The sequence below is a fragment of the Lepidothrix coronata genome, unplaced genomic scaffold (genome assembly GCF_001604755.1).
Source record: "Lepidothrix coronata isolate B3197 unplaced genomic scaffold, Lepidothrix_coronata-1.0 Scaffold209, whole genome shotgun sequence".
NCBI lineage: Eukaryota > Metazoa > Chordata > Aves > Passeriformes > Pipridae > Lepidothrix > Lepidothrix coronata.
The window spans coordinates 655,579-672,429 of record NW_016690389.1 but is presented as its reverse complement, the minus strand read 5'-3'; the positions used below and the strand labels follow the sequence as shown (position 1 = coordinate 672,429).

General features: G+C 36.4%; 1 protein-coding gene across 6 annotated transcripts in view; it reads right to left on the bottom strand.

The window, feature by feature from the left end:
• Positions 1–322: 322 nt before the first annotated feature.
• PTPRC (protein tyrosine phosphatase, receptor type C) overlaps positions 323–16,851 on the bottom strand; it is a 70,776-nt gene continuing 54,247 nt past the window's right edge. For all 6 annotated transcript variants that reach the window (XM_017832938.1, XM_017832937.1, XM_017832939.1 and 3 more), the window contains 19 exons: positions 15,221–15,281; positions 14,372–14,480; positions 13,157–13,188; positions 11,883–11,998; positions 11,261–11,351; positions 11,089–11,165; positions 10,827–10,863; positions 10,298–10,395; positions 9,248–9,373; positions 7,677–7,834; positions 7,072–7,207; positions 6,326–6,475; positions 5,793–5,883; positions 5,351–5,484; positions 4,362–4,496; positions 3,917–4,039; positions 3,175–3,353; positions 2,374–2,509; positions 323–1,612 (listed from right to left, as the gene is read on the bottom strand). In XM_017832938.1, the coding sequence (XP_017688427.1) occupies positions 1,340–1,612; positions 2,374–2,509; positions 3,175–3,353; positions 3,917–4,039; positions 4,362–4,496; positions 5,351–5,484; positions 5,793–5,883; positions 6,326–6,475; positions 7,072–7,207; positions 7,677–7,834; positions 9,248–9,373; positions 10,298–10,395; positions 10,827–10,863; positions 11,089–11,165; positions 11,261–11,351; positions 11,883–11,998; positions 13,157–13,188; positions 14,372–14,480; positions 15,221–15,281 (2,262 nt within the window). In that variant the 3' untranslated portion in view covers positions 323–1,339. The remainder of the gene's footprint in view (positions 1,613–2,373; positions 2,510–3,174; positions 3,354–3,916; positions 4,040–4,361; positions 4,497–5,350; positions 5,485–5,792; positions 5,884–6,325; positions 6,476–7,071; positions 7,208–7,676; positions 7,835–9,247; positions 9,374–10,297; positions 10,396–10,826; positions 10,864–11,088; positions 11,166–11,260; positions 11,352–11,882; positions 11,999–13,156; positions 13,189–14,371; positions 14,481–15,220; positions 15,282–16,851) is intronic.

The window sequence follows — 16,851 nt, the reverse complement described above, 5'->3', positions numbered from 1 at the left end:
AGCTCTCTGAGTATTTTCAATTATGTTTTGTAATGAGAAATTAGGAACAAGCAGTGATAAACTCGGAGCACTGAATTTTTTGCATGACTGTTCCTTTAATGGCTTCAAGTAAAAGGAAAAATAAAGTTTCTTTCCTCTGTTCTGAGAGAGTCATGACACTTACCTGGGCATACACACAGTTTTATAAGAATTAAATGGTGTGTTTTCCTACTGAAATTTGTAAATTTTATCCCTGTATGGGACAGCACAAGATTTTGTGCATTTAGAAGCAAATGATAAGTTTGCAGACATCCAGAGAACAAAATAATTTCCATCTTGTCAAATATTAACTTTTTTATTTGTTCTAAAAACAGTAGGCTAAAATTCAGCAAGAAATAGTAAAAATATCACAACTGTAACATACAAAATCTCATTATGAAAAAAAAAATCCTGTACCAATTAAAATCTACAAAGTTTTGAGGAAAAGTATCAAAGCATTTTCCAATTCTGCCAAGCGTTTGGATGCATACACGAGAGTAGTCTCTTTAAATAAAAGTAAGCATAAGAAATAGATGTGCAAGCATGCAGTATTTTAAGCTCTAGGAGTAAACAGAATGGGCTTTCTATCAGAACTGTTGCAATGATTCAAATGCTGATCCCCAAGCTCTTATAGGAGTCTGACATTGGGATATCAGATTAATAAAATGTGGAGCAACAAGGACACCTTGAGGACAGTTAGAAAAATGCAAAAATTTCTCTTCCTCATTGATATGGGAGGATTTAGATTCCTTGTAGGTCTAAATTCCTTGGAATTGCCACATGATGTAAACTATAAGCTTCTAAAAGTCTTTGGCAAAGTCCTACAAGTCCCACAAGTCCCACAGAGTATTATTAATGCAGAGCTTGGTCAGCACTCCTGAGATGCTAGAATATGTGCTTACCAAGTAGGTTAACTTACTTGCTAAGAGTTTTGAGGACAGACGTGTTCTTGCAACACACTGATCTTGCTGTTCTGAGTTGCTTTTCTCCTTGTTACAGAAGTAAAAAAATTTTCTTCCCACTGCTCAGCATAGTATTACACTGTACATATTTTTAAAAAGAAAAGTATAAAAATCGTAAAAAGGTTTCTGAGGAAGTATTAAATGAAAATCTACACACAAATTAAACTTCCACAGTTCTTTGTCCCTCTCTACAAGTTTCAAGTATTCCTTTAAATTTGTACCTTTAAAAAAATGATATAACTAAACATTTTCAAATTAAAAAAAAAAAAAGGTGGGAAGAGGAAGAAATCTTATACTTATTTTGCTTAAGAATTTTTGCACTTGAAAAAGCATTTTTTCTTTTTTTTTTAAGTATAGCTCTAAGTTAGAACTGAAGTTGTGGGGCCGTTTGTAGAGCTTTCTGTTCCCTTAGTGCTCTCTGCAGCTTTAGAATCATCATGTATTTCAGGTGGCTCATTTTCCTCTGGTGTTGGTGGAGTAAGATCAATAGTGATCAAATCAGTTTCCTGATCTGTTTTTCCTACTTCACTGCAAAATTCAACTTTATCTTCCTGTCGACTGTTCTTCTTTATTTGTCCATTCTGTGCAGGGTAGGTACTGGCAATGGTGTCATACAGAAACTGGTAATGGTCCTTAAAGATAAAGCAAAGAAAGTTAGTGTGAATGGAATGCTCAGAGTCCAAGAATAAACCCATTCTTTCTCTGTTTTCTTGAATTTTAGAAATGTAGCATGTAGTTGGACATGCTAGACTGCATATGAAGCAGGCTGCACAGTTTTTGGCATGCAGAGTGTTGCTCCTGTGGTTTGTTCCGATTTCATGTGCATGTAACGTCTCTGAAACTGCCTGCATTGGACATTCCAAGTTGTCACTCAGTGACCTCCTGGTTGATAAAGTACCAAAAATATGTTTTTTAGAGTACCTAAGTTGTAAACAACACATATTGTAAGGAATTTAGGAAAGTCACCTAATAACGTGCCCCATATTAGGTCTGGTTTGTTAGTAAATGCACAGTGTGTGCCACAGAGCCAGTTCCTCTGAAGTGGCTGAAAGAAAACAGTCAGTGCAATGGAGTGAGCCTCCTAACTGCAGAACTCCAGGGACACTGCATGTACATCCCTGAAGCAACTGCAGGAACAGCAATTTATGCAATTTACAATTTCATACTATGGAAACTTTCCTAAAGGTGTTACAGAATTGCAGCTCTGGACATCTCACAGACTCATTCATTCCCATCAGTAAGGGCTGATGCCCAAATAGTGGTAAGTGGCTGTGAATGCTCTGGTTAGAGTAAGTGTTCTGTATACAGCAATTATGCATGAAGTTATGAGAACATTCGTGACCATGATAAGTAATCTCATAATTTTTTCTGTTAATTTGTAAGATTTACTTACAAAGGTGGGGACCACTCCCAGCCTGGTGCGACGAAGAGCTTTTACTACTTGGAAAACATCTATTACTTCTTCTGTTTCTGCACTTTCCAGGAGGGTCATTAAAGCACAAAATACACCAGTCTGCTGTGATCCATCACTAGAAGACAATGCAAAATGTACATGTAAATTTACAACATAAAATCAGCAAGTCTTCTGACTTAATGTTAGATATATTTCAAAGCCTTCATAAAGAATTACTTTTCCAAGGCATTTTTTACTGGACTGAAATTGTCCCAATTAAGTGTAAGTGTGGGACTTGCACAAGACATAGTTTATCTAGAGGCTACTTGGATCTCAAATGCCACTTAAAGGGAAGACCGAAATTCAAAATTTCAGATTTATAGTCTCAACTATTGTTAGCAGGATTATCTTTTGGTTTAGATGTTATGCAAGTCTACTCCTGGAAATGGTCCTAAAAAAGCAGACATATATTGGAGCGAGAAATGAACCTAAGAACTCTACTGGATCTTCCTTAGTGTATGCTACAAGTGCACTCTGACATAGCATTTCACCAGAAAATAGCAGTGCCAGCCAAGAGCAGCCAGCTCTTAACACCTATTCTGCACCCATGGGAAGCGTGCTTGCTTTTCACCACTATAATCCAAAAGGTCAAACTTGAGCAATTCAAGGAATCTTCTAGGGAGAGCTGAATCTCCAGACATGGAAAGGCTTGGGGGAAAAGGTAGGCATCCCGGAATTATGGTTACTATGTTTATGCAGAACTTAGAGCTAGTTGAACAAGTGTGCTGAATTTAGACCCACCGGCAGTGAACGACGAGTGGGACACTGCGGGTTCTCCTGTTGTCCTCAGTGACTTGTCTGGATGGAATTTTTTGTTTAACTTTCTCAATCATGCTGACTAAATCTTTGGGGGTTTCCGGAACATCAAAGCCACTCCACTTATGATACTGATACTGATACACCTTCTGTGTTTCTTTTGTCTGAAAAACAGCAGTGGAGATGTTGTCAATGTTCAGGTTAAAATAAAGATTCATACAGTACCTCTATTGCTGCTGATTTACGAAGGAAGAATTATATTCCTGAGGAACTGCAGAATGATGTGAGTTCTACCTCATGAATATGAGGTAGGTAGACATCCAGGCTTTGCTCAAAATACAAAACACAGTCTTTAGACTCCACTACCACCATCTCAGCAACTCACTAAATAGGAAACTTGAGCTAATTTATCATGATTAACTTCTGGTCTGGAAGAGAAACTTGAGATTAGCTCAGCTGGTTAGAGCATGGTGCTAATAATGCCAAGGTTGTGGCTTTGATCCCTGTAAGGGCCATTCCTTTAAAAGTTGGACTTGATGATTCTTGTGGGTCCCTTCCAACTCAGAAGATTTTGTGATTCTGTGAAAAATATTTCAATTTCTTAGAGCAGGAGGTAACTGTAGTGGGAACTGCCCCTTCTCTTTCTTTAGGCTAAGTTTATAAATTTGTTTTCAAATTGAAAAATTCCTTTAAAACTTCCTTTTGGAATTTACAAAGAAACTCCTACCTTCAGATGTGTAACATCAAATGCCCGTATGGTATAGCTTGGACAATGGTTGACATCTGTCATTTGAACTTCTATGCCATCATGTGTTTGTTTTTCTTCTCCCCAGTACTGTGCACAGAGTTCCTAAAATGGATAAAAGTACAAGTCAGTGATTACCATTCAGATCTGCTTTTATTTTGCCTTCCACATTCAATTACAGAATGTACTGACTTTAAAGCAGTGGGAGTTTCACTGTATTTTAAAATATTCAAAATATATTTAAAATATAGCATCATGGACTCTTACCTCATTAGAATGTAAACTAAGTAGGTAAATAATAGAACAAATTATATTGGAAATACAAATTCCTCATCCTATGAAACATGCTTAACTGCAGCAAGGGAATGAGAGAGTGCAGTGCAGTGTTTTCTTTGCATATATGTCAGTGTGCAGACGATACCCCCACCTGATCTCCTTCTTTCAGCTCTGTGAGCATAACAATGACTTTGACTTTTCTTTGGAACACCATTTGCCAGAAGTCAGAAATAGTTTCCTGCAGTGGTCCCTGTGTTGCAATCATGGCTTTCGAACCCCAGTAACCCTAAAAAAGAATTTTTTTCTCTTGAATTCATTTGAAATGTAATTGTCAAATAATAGAACTTATTGTCATTTAAGGAATACACAGTGAAATAAACTAATGAACCATTTTGTTTAGAGGGAAAATACACCTATCACAGTACACAGTGGTCTTACAGGAATTCTACTGTTCAACTGACATTAAACTCAATCCTCCTAACAAGAATATCACTTCCAGACTGACAACAAGGTACATTGATGCTGCAGTGGGTGAGACCTCACCCTGCCATTTTTAAGGGCTAAAACATTCAATTCTACACAGCCATTTAATTTTGCCACTAAGATATTGTATTTATACCACACAAAGTTGGTGCACCAGTCAGTTCACTCTGAGCAACCTAAAAATAAAGATACATTTACCCTGAATAGGGATCCTAACTGTGTAGAATTTCAAAGTATTCAGACAAATGGAACTTAGCTAGTAATTCTATTAAAATCCATTACTTCAATAGTGACTGATATCTGGTCTCCTTCTTTGGATGTATAATGATACCAAAAAACTGATGGCTATAATTTTAACTAATAGCATTTGGTATATGTGAATAACTGTACTCATATTTCACTAGCGGGGAAAATATTAATATGGTTCAACTTGTTGGCAGATTCCCACTAAGAGAAATACATGTTATCATGAGGCCAGTCTGAAGACTAGTGGTTTTGAACATAGATGGATTTGCCAATCAACTATCAGATCTTTCTCCCTTATTCAAGTAATTCCTATTCTATTTTGAAGCCAACAAGAGAGTAGGAGCTCAAGCTAGAATACAGTTTTAGCTGAAAGCTTGTGAAATGCTTATAGTGGATCCTCTAAATACATACAGTTATGAAGGAAGCATTGATGTATTTGCTTGATTCCTCACAGTCGCTGTCCTCATCTGAGGAATCATCTGAATCATGTTCACCCTCCTTATTGCATTCGTCTTCGTGCCTGATCGGCACTCGGTTAAAGTCATCTGCATGAGACAAAGTGTCACCCTCACAGCACACAGCCCCTCAGGTATGGCATTAGTGGGGCAGGGAGGGGGGGGGAATAGGAAAAGGCCAGTCCTTTCACAACAGACTGCAGAACAAAGGCTGCCTTGTTTGAAATAAACACTCCAAATAATTCACAGGTCAAAAACTCATCTCTCCTTTTTTAAAACACTATGAGAAGTTTCTAATTTTACAGTTTGAGAAAACTAATCAAATACCACAGTGTAAGGTAATTTGTTCTTATAGAAGAAAACAGCTAAAATAAGGGAAGGTTCATGGATATACTTACATGGAATTATGTTAGCATTCCTATTTTTGCTTCTATTTTCCTCACGATTCCCAGTGTTCTGTGTCCGCCACCCCTTATAGGAAGGTAATCGCTAAAAAAAGAGTATGTTTGGTATTATACTTGAAAAAAATAGTTCCTGAGATCATTGCCTCCCCTCGACACTCACACTCTGCCTTCACCTCACAGTGCCTCACTCCTTACTTTAACTCTTTAAACTTTGGTCACATCTCAACCACAGTTTAAAAATACCTGCTACACTGTGTACTATAGCACAGGGCATCATGCACACAGACACAAGTAATCATTCTGTGATCTCCAACTTTGTTAAAAATATCAACACCAAAAGCAGAAATAAAATATCCTTAATGTATAGCTTTTTTTCATGGAGGTAAAGAAACTCTTTCTGTGCTAGAGAAATAAAATAGCACCAAAGTGATCTATTACATACAGTATCTCGATCTCATGACTATTGTGCAAGGTGCCTTCTGACATAAGTGGGAAGTAAGGGCAACTCGAGTGTAATGCTTATTTACCTGAAATTCTGCCTCCAGCAGAGAAGGATCACTTGGATGGTCTTTCCTTTTCAGATTGTTAAGGTAGGAATGCAGCTCTGAGAGACTGACCTCTGTTTCTCCATACTGATTGTATTCCACGAGTGCTTGATGAATAAGGATGTACTGCGACTGGTGTTTCCCATTTGCAGAGTTTAAACATAAAGTTATTAAAGAGTAAAAAAAAAATCAGATCACTTTTTAAAACCACTCTAAGGAACTATTACTCCCATGGTATCATTAGTGTTAATAATATTAAGCATTAACATTAAATAGGCATTAAATTCAAGTATTAAATACAGGTATTAAAACTGAAAAATACTTAAATAAGTAAAAAACATACTTCGCATCAGACCACAACTTCTGGTGTACTCTCAACTCAACTGAAAATTGCACTTAGGCAGACAGTTTTTAGAATTTGAAAATTAAGTTTGACCCTGCAATCCCAATTTTGCGTTTGTGAATTCCATGCCAAAAGAGGGATTATCAAATCTAAATTGGTTTAGGTGCTCTTTTCTAGACTCTAAACTTAAAAAGTTGAAGTTTCTAAAACTGAAAAGTTATCTTGGAATCTTTTCTCTCTATTAATATTTTCTGGAGCTACATTTTCTACAAACAGCTTCAACTGAACTGTAGCAGCACCCGAGACTGAGCAGTGCACTTCTGAGAAATACTGATGAAGCTCTAGCAATGGAGAGTTCTAAGTGACAGGAATTTTAGTGAAATACCTCTACTTGAACCATGAGGCATCGCTGCCGACGCAGCTTCACAACGTAGCCGTAAACATCCACTCTGCCTTCTGCATCCAGCCCCTCCAGCATGGCATCGATTCCTATATATGTCCCAGTGCGCCCAACACCAGCACTGCAAAGCACAAAGGGATCTGTTTATTGAGAGGGAATGGCACCCCCGGTCCCACTCTGAGGGCAGCAGTCCTTGAGAGAGGGAAAGTGAAAAAGTGTAACAACAGATTCAACCCAACTGAACACAGTTCTTGCTGTAAATTAACTGGCAACACAAACAGCGATGAGTTTGTATTTCTAGTATCTTTTAATGAAAACAAGGCAAATATTGCGAAATGTGATGCTTATAGCCAGAGCAGCCCAACACTGGCTGTTTTCCAAAAGTCTGTGTATCCTCACGTTTTACCAACCTGAATATCTTTAATATCCTTCAGAAAACAGGCCTCCTTGTGACTCTCTGGCTGCCTCATTTTCAAGTATTCAAACCACAAAATTTGGGATCAGACACTTTTGCCACCTCCCTTTTTTAAATAGCTTCATTTCATTTTTATTTAACATTAAATTTTTTTTAAAGAATAATATGTATTTACCTGCAATGAACTACTATTGGGCCACTAAAAAAGTTGCTGAGAGCATTAACTCTGCGTCGGAGTTTGAGAAGGAGATGTGGATCCTCAGGGACTCCATGGTCTGGCCAGCTTGTGAACTGAATATGAGTGACATCTCTTCCAGCTGTCCTTTCTCTTCCCTAGAAAAAGTGAAGTGTGGGGGTTTAATATCTCTCTATATATACATATGTGTATACATAAATCCAAGTCACTAGAGTAAAGCTTAAAGCGTGTGAAGTCTTGAGTCCTACTTTGATATGTCACTGCTAGACTAAAAGAGGACATAGATTTTGATATACATGATTATAAAACAAAATGAGAAAAACATCTCAGTGACATTCTTTTACTGACTAAGATTTAGTATGGCTATATGAGCATTTCCCTGGTAATGAACCTCCAAATTCTTATTCAAAGTTGAATTACCCAGTTGTGGCAGAGTTATTCATACAATTATTTGCCTTTGTTTCAGTATTTATACATCACTATTCTACCAGAACTGCAGAAGCCTCCACTTTCTTGCCAGGTACCACTCTTAAATTCCACAACAAATATTCATTTTCTCTATATAAATATGATGTCAGCGGAACAAAGGGCTGACAGCTCTAAAAATATCAGCCCTCAACCTGCTGCAGTCTCTCATTTCTAACGTCAGATTGCTCAAGTGATGGAGCAATGTCTTTGTTAATAGTTAATTCTTAACATCCTGATATTCTCACTGACTTAACACTACGTTACAACTGTCTTTCAATCAGATCGCTTCCTGAGTAAATTTTAAAGCAACATGAGACAGCAGAATAGGAATTTCCAGCTGTAATCATGGATAAAGATGGGTGGAGTCTGCTCCCTTCACTGAAGATCTTTCAGCAGATTTACTCTTTGAATCTTAATGCTTTTAGCTATGACTTATGCTCCATTTATCCTCATTGAAACAGTTTCCAAAGGGCCTGAGATTGAGCATTTGGCCTCAGATGGCAAATTTTTTTCTCAATTACACATAGAGCAACTAACATGATTTCAGCTGTATAAAAGGTAGAAATTAGCCAGCCTTAATGATTCTACACATAGATAAATGGTAATTTTAAAATACTTATGCTCATAAATGCACTTGGGAATTTGTGATTGTCCCCCTGTGCAATTATCATGAGGGTAGATAATGGTGATCTGTGAGTCACATTGATTTTAGTTGCAGAGGGTTATGCTGAGATACACACAAACCAGCAAAATTTCTGTGTTACAGAACAAACTAACGTCTAAGGAAACCACAGTGTGCATATTAATTTTTTTACTACTTCGCAAATTAGTAGTTTCATCTTAAATGTAGATTGTAGAAAATTAAGGAAAATACATTTTTAAGTTGGGAAATACATATCTAACTCATATTTCTTGCAAGGAAGGACACTAAGTTTTCTAAGAAGTTTTCTTGGAAGCTATATGTTGCTTGGGAAAATACAGCAGAGTGTCTTCCACAGATATCTGACTCTTGTCTCTTAAAAGTACAAACTCCAAACAGACACTCCAGTTCCAGTCAGTCTCACACTTTTGAATCAACTTACATTTGTGATGTGTAGTTTCTGAATGACATAGTCTGGACATATTTTACTTTCATTGATCTTCACAATGATGTCCCCAAACGTTGCAGATCCATTCTCCATTGATGGCCAGTACTGGGCACACTTGTTCTATGAAGATATGAAGTTAGGTGAGCAGCATGACAGCAAAGCGGCAGAGAGCTGAGAGCTAGAAAAAAGTCTGATTTAAAATAGATGGCAGCTCAGTATAGTTTTTCCAACTTCTCACAAGTCTTGTCCTCTCCTGAAAAGGTAAATAATTCCAAATATCCAGCAATTCAGGTCTCTGACCTGAAGTTTATGGTCATTTTGAATTTAATTTCAGATGTAAAGTAGGGAAAAATACATCCTGTACACTAGTTGAAAAAGTGAACAGCAACTGCTGCTGGTGCCTGAAGGCTGCAGAAACATTTTTGCAGCTATTTCCACGGCTTCTTTTTCAGTCTTCAGTGAGGGATGTTGCTCTTGCCTGCCTATAACATCAACTTGGGTGTGCTGTAAATCTGCATGCTGCCAACATCTTTAAAAGCAGTTAAAACAGCAGATCCCCTTCTTCCTGCTGTACCTGGAATAAGGAACAAAAGCAAGCCAGAAGCACCCAACCTTCCAGTTAAATAAGGGGCAAGGACAACAGGTGAAAAATATTCTATTTAGGATTTACGGAGGACATTGGCAGGATGTCAGAATAGACAGAAGAAAAATACTAACCACACCTTTTATGACAGTTCTGTGAGGAGCTAGAGCTCTACCCTGAGCCCTTTTCTGGGTTAATTAATTGTAATTTGGAGGCTCACCCTCTGCTACTTACAGATGTGACTAAAGTGATATTTTCTGATAAGACAGGTAATTCATAAGGCAACACTGTTTTGTCATGCTTTCCAATACAGGTTCTGCCACAACAACAGAACAGCAAAGAATGAAAACAAAGTACTAAGAAGAAAATGTAATTCAGCACAGCACAGCAACCCACTCTGTTTTCAGACAAAAGAAGGACAGAAAGATAGACAGAAGGATAGAAGGATGAATGTTTCTCACCCTCTTTCCTTCCTCACAGCGAGTCACCATGACAATAATTGTTGCCTTCTGTTCCCAGATCATTCTCCAGAAATCATCTGTGGTTTCATCCTTGGGGCCTAGCAGGAGATATTTTAAGGGACTTTTTCAGAGTGCAGCCCCATGAAAACACACTTGCCTTCTTGACATGCTTAGCCATGCAGTCTGAAAAGCTAAGCAATCACACAAATAAGAGCCACACACTTGATTTCATTATGGCTGCTGCCATGTGGCTACAACATTTTAAACGTCTCATATGTATCTTTAGTGCATAGCTATGAAATCTGAAAACTTTTGGTGTTAAATTATACAATATGAGAAATCTGCCTTTGAAGTAAAATTTATTAATCTTCACAAAATTCCCTAAGCAAAAACTCATTGACAGCTATTTCATATAAAATTTCAAAATTTCAGATTTTCATTTTTTCCTTTAAATTTACAAATAGGCCTTTAGTACTTTAAAAGAAATGGGTGAATAAAGAAAGCATATTCTTTTAAGGTTAAAAATTACCTTGTGCAGCAATGTATTTTCTTGGTTCTTTGAAGCCCTAAAAAAGTACATTGTTATCAACCTTTAGAAAGCAAGCATGAACAGTCAAAGATTTTCAACTTTAAAAAACAAATTCAATATACAACAGTTCAATAATACTGAATACATTACAAAGTTGGAAACAACTCAAATGGAAATCCTTAAAGGTGTTGATGCATTAAATGTACAGACTATAGGATTTCTTCAATAGTGTCTAAGATTTTTTTCAGTAAAAGTCACTCACATCAATATAACTTGCATTGATATAGTCCGATCCTGGATCTCCTGGGATCTCTGAGAGCTCAACACGGTTATGGTCATCTGTTTAAATAATTTAAAAAAATAAATTATATTATCTCCAGGTAGTGAGAAATCAAATATTTATAAAATGCACAAAAATTATAGCAAATACTCACATGGAAGAATATCAATGTAACGGTTTTTGTTCTGATTATGGCTCTTTTTGGCCTCCTTTATAGAAAATTTACTGAAAACTCTAGGAATACTCTGTAAAATACAATTTTTCTTTTATTAAATAAGTGTATATTTTAAATAGCTTCTACTTACAGTCAAATGCATATGGAAATAAGTTGGTATTACTGAACCTGGAAGATAACATTCTACTTTATACAATATTACTTCATATATTTCTTATATCTGAAGTAGAAAAAATTTCTTTCCCTCAATACAGATAATATATATCTCCACAATTATATATTATTTATATCCCCATGGCTATGCAGTAAGAGTATAAAAGGTACTATGCATTAAAAGGTACTTTAAAATGAGAAGTATTTAGACTGCTTATTTTATATTTTTGCTGAAAAACACTTTCAGGAAAAAAAAAGTACTGTCATCTTACAATGAGGAGAGATTGGTAGCAAAACTAACTGAGGCCTATTTGACCTTAGATGAGAATTTGCTCAATTTTCTAGATTATTTATTTATTTCTAACTAGTACTTCAAACATGCTCCCAAACGGAATTTTTCCAACCACCTGGCTAAAAATCTGTGGTATATTTTGAGCCAAGGACAAACCTGAAATTCATCCAAGAAAAGCCTTCCTTCATCTGCAATCTTCCTCTTGTATGTGTCCAGCAATTGCTCTGAAGGTATTGGTTCTATGTTGAGAAGTTGCCTCTCATCATCTTTAACTGTGTCAACAAGTTGAACATTTATTGTTACTGATGTTGAAGATGTACATCACATTACTGATACGTGATTCTTGCATTGTCAGGTGAATTAAGAGAAGGACAAGCTTCTTTGTTTTAACGGTATGTTTATTTTTTTAAAAACTGGTGTTGCCTGAGCCAGCTGTGAGAAGACAGGCCATGGGAATAACAGAACTTTTCCAGCTCTGCTGCCTGACTGGAGACACCTCTGGAGGAGGCCTCGTGCAGGGACACTGCACCAACAGTGCTTTTGTACCAAGTGTCAACTGCCACATTCAGGTCACACGCACAGCCCCAAGGTCACAGGAGTTACACAGCCTTCCCTTCTACTTCAGTTCTGATCAGTTATTGCCAGTGGTACAGGGAAATACTGTGCAAACAACCTACAAATGCAATGCATTGCCTAATTTTCCAAGTTTCCTCCAATTTATTCTCTGAGTTGCAATTATCTGTTATATCCTCTCAAATGACAAAGTAACAACTGAACAAGTTTTAACACCTCCTATTAGACATTTATAAATTTTTTATTTACATTGAAAAGTTGTATTTTTTAGTAACCGTGTATCTAAGCTAATGGATTTGAATCTCAACAGTATGTAATATAGTTAGTTTCTGTGCGTTTAAGTGTTCTAAATAGTTTTTTTCTTTAAGCTTTCTGGTATTGACTGATCCTGTCTTTCTTTGCAGGCTTTGAAATCTTGTGCAAAAAGTTGCATAAAACATTTGGTTTCACATTTGGGATTTGAAAGCCTTCAAAATTTTTCAGTAAAAAACAACTGGCTAATGTTTAATTTCTTGTTTTGAAAAAGGCACACAGAAAACGGAAATTCTAGTTGAAGCTCTATTTGATTCTGGGCTTAGTCTCAGTGTTAAAAATACCACAAACATTGTCTGGGATAATAAAATTGGGTTTGTAATTAAATACTAACTAAGAATTTTTCAAATACTGGCAAACTTTCAGTTCATTAAGGTATAAATACTTGTCCTACAAATATACTGAAGTATTTTTTCCTCTGTATAAGGTGTTATCATGTTGATATCTGTAATCTACATATACAACCCAGAATGTCAACAGTCCAAAGGCGGCAGCAAAACCTGAAACTAATTTTATTTCCACTTGCTAAATATATAAAGACTCACCCGCAACAAGGTTCACATCTTCAGAAGAATTGCTGTAAGAAGCAAAAGCGTCTGTAAACACTTTGATCAGTAAGACATATGTATGATAATGAGTTAAATAAAATCAATTTTGTATGTGAACATCAAGGCTGTTCTTAGCCACCAAACTGCATTACAAGCTCTCTGTGAAACAAGTGCAACAACTGTGACTATGCAGAGTTGTTTAAGATCCTTGTCTTCCTACCCTGAGCACTATTGAGGGGGAGAAACAAGGGGACCATATCAAAAAGCTTTGCCCCTTGCATAATTTTGTCCATATCACCTACTGCAAACTTATCTTTAATTTCTTCACTGGAGTGGCTGCCCGCACCATCCTTATTTCTCTTGTTTGCGATAGAAAACCAACACATGCATAGAACATAATGAAGTTTAAATGCTAAGCAGCCAAAACCAAGTCAGACTCTTTGGAGCTGTACAAGCAAAAGCAGTTTTGCTTCCCTAAGCATAGAAATTTGCATCTGAGCAAGAGCAGCTCCCTATCCCACTAAGGGGAAGGGCAGGGAAGCTAAAGGGGCTGAAGAGATGAGACACCAAGTTCTGTTGTTGCCAGAGGGCTGAAAGGTTTCAGAAGAAGTTGCCCAAACTCTTCTGTCTCTACCAGCAGCAAATGCCCCCTCACATGTTGCACCACCTCCCCTCACAGCAATAGCAGAAGTCAGCCTGGCTCACCAGGACTCTGGCACAGGCACTGGGGAAGGCAATGGCCACTCCTCCATCACCATGCACTGTCCTACAGAACTGCTGAGTCACCTGGAGACTACTGTAATAAATGAAGTCTCTCTCAGATATTGTTTGGGGCCAACAAGTGTTCGAAAGAATTCCATGGAAGTGTGTATTATTTTTGTTGCTTTTGATTTAAATCATGAAGGAAACATTTTCCAGGTATTTCTGAATATTTTTTCACAAAACTAGGGACAAGACATTTTGTTCTAACAGATCAGTCCTTCTGTGCCTTGAACAAGGGTATAGCAGAAAGATTCTGTATCTATTTCATTGTGTTGTCAGACAAACAAAAAAATGAGCTTCTTTTGAAACAATTAAAAGGTAAAAGGGTATCTTTTCCCAGTATTAACAAAACATCAAACTTGCAGCATTTTTCCACTATCCACTGAGAAATCTTGTGAAAAAAACCAGAAAGCTCCTCCCCCACATTTTTGAAATAAACATGAACCTTACCTAAGCTTTTTTTGGTGAAGATCATAGATTTTGTACAGAACCAGTAGTAAAGCAATTGATGTCACAATGATCAAGAATGCCAAGAATATAATCAGGGCTTTAGAATTGTCTGGCAACAGAAAAAGAATATATTTTTATTATTTTAATTCCTTTTTTTTATCTGTATACTTCCTAGAACCAGGGCTCATTGATTTTTTTGTTTTGGTTTTGGTTTTATTTTGAGAAAGGAACTAAACAATTATTTTTATGTGTTTGGTTTAAGTTTACTATTCCAAAATAGAGAAGGGAATTTTATTTCTTCATTTATTCATTTTATTTCTTCATTAAATTTCTGTTACAATTAAGTCTCTTCATTCTTTATTTCCCTTTAAACTCCCCATGTCCACCTGTTAAAATGCTACAACTCACTAGTTCATCGTTACCACACTTGTCTCCTGCTCTGTGTGACCTGTACACCCGAGCAGTGGAGCTCTCACTTGCTCTTGACCTGAACATTGGGAATCTCTGCCAAGCCACAGATGTTCAGCTCTTGAAATGAAGGATCTGAACACGGGAAAGTAATCCTAAACTGAATAATTTAAGATGGAGAAATTAATTTCTACTTGCATTTGAATGTTTCCTGAAGAAACCACAGCTGCGTAATAATTCTGAATTATGATCAATGACTTGACAACATGATCTGTTATATTAATACTTAATTAAGATAATATTTTTAAATGCAGATCAACTATGAACTATAAAACAGGCAGTTTGGATTTTTAATTATGAGCAATTTAATGGAATTCACAATTTACATTATTTATATTATGCTAAAGTCTAAAGGTAAAAAGGCTGTACACATTTACTTACATCTGGTTTTTATGCTCCCCCGTACTGCCTCCCCTCTATATACATTGTTAAACACTGAGATCTGTATGCAGTGGGTGAGAATAATAGAGATGTTAAGATACAAAAAGCAAAAATTTCTGCATACAATTTATTTTGAAAATAAAGCACAATGGATATTGAAATTCATCCATTTATTTTCAATTAATCAATCTCATTGACAGCAGCATCTGCTATATCTCTGTATAGCCACTTATAGTGCAACTCAGGTTTCTACCCAAGTTACAGCAAGATCTAGATCCAAAAATATGGAGATGACAGGAAAAAAAATTAGCAAAACAGGGAACACATCTTACAAAATCAAAATCAGATGCACCTCAAGGAAAAATCAACTTTATCTCTTATCAAGTCTCTCAAATCTAAAAAATAACCACGCAATATATAAAAAAACACTCATTTGCTTCAACAGTACATACATAAATAGTCAACTGAATTTGATATTTTTAATACAAATTTCTGTATAGGAAATAATTAATAGAAGTTTAATTCAATAAGCTGGTTTCTTGCATCATTAAATTTGGGTACTTTAATTGGTGTTAAAATACTAACTATGTTTTGCTGTGTTTATGTTTTGTCATATACTTAACATTTATTCAATCTTTTAAATTTCCTTAATAGAAATTCCTATCAGGTCTAAAAGGCACTTTGTAGTTTGTATGTCAAATATTTCACGTTGTTTTTTTTTCTTGAGTCTTCTATAACTTGACCCAGGGTCCTTTCCTTACCAGCAAAGGTCATAAGGTTTTCTTTGTTTTTCCAGTAAGAATTGGGCAAAACAAGTGCAAAGCAAAAGCCAGAGTTTAGAGAGAGAGAAGCAAATTCCTTCTGTAAGGAACACTGCTCACTGCATGTGATGTACAGGAAGCTTACAAGAATGCAGAGGTCTTGTGATATTGGGTCAATGCAAGGATCTCTTGCTCCTATGGGACCTCATCTTTATTTTCCGAATATAAAGCTCTCTGAGCAGAATCTGTCAGGAAACTGCTGACAAAATCTTGGAATAAAACCGAGAGTATTCAAGTTCTCTGATACTGCATTTCTTCAGGTAAAAACAGAGACAAGAGGGAAAGATTGTGGGAAACGAGTGAAAGTGATTCCTAAGAGTAATAAAACTCCATCATTCTTACTGGTTACTTTCTTGTCTAAACTTTACTGAGAGGAGCTATCAGGATATAAAAAATATTCCTACTGGTCACAATAAGGGAATCACACAAGATCATTGGTTTTGCAAGCAACAAACCCCAAAAGAGCGAAATGTCTGACAGAAGAGAAAATAGAAGGAGGCCTTCAGGAAAGCAAAGGGTTTGACATATTTTTGACGTATTTTGTATGGAAACAAGGACTGGCTTGTAAGAGGATGATGTAAGAACATAGGAAACGATCTGGACTGTTTTACGTCAAAAATCTTCACAGTGAAAAAATCTGAACAGTTTACTTCTGAGCAATTATCTCAATACTTAAATCCCACATTTATACTCTGATTGAAATGACAGTCACATATTCATTAAATGAAATATGTTTTAAACACTATGATATCAGTCATACTGAAGAAACTATTTTAAACCTTTAGAAACCTAAAATTTCTCTCTTTTGCG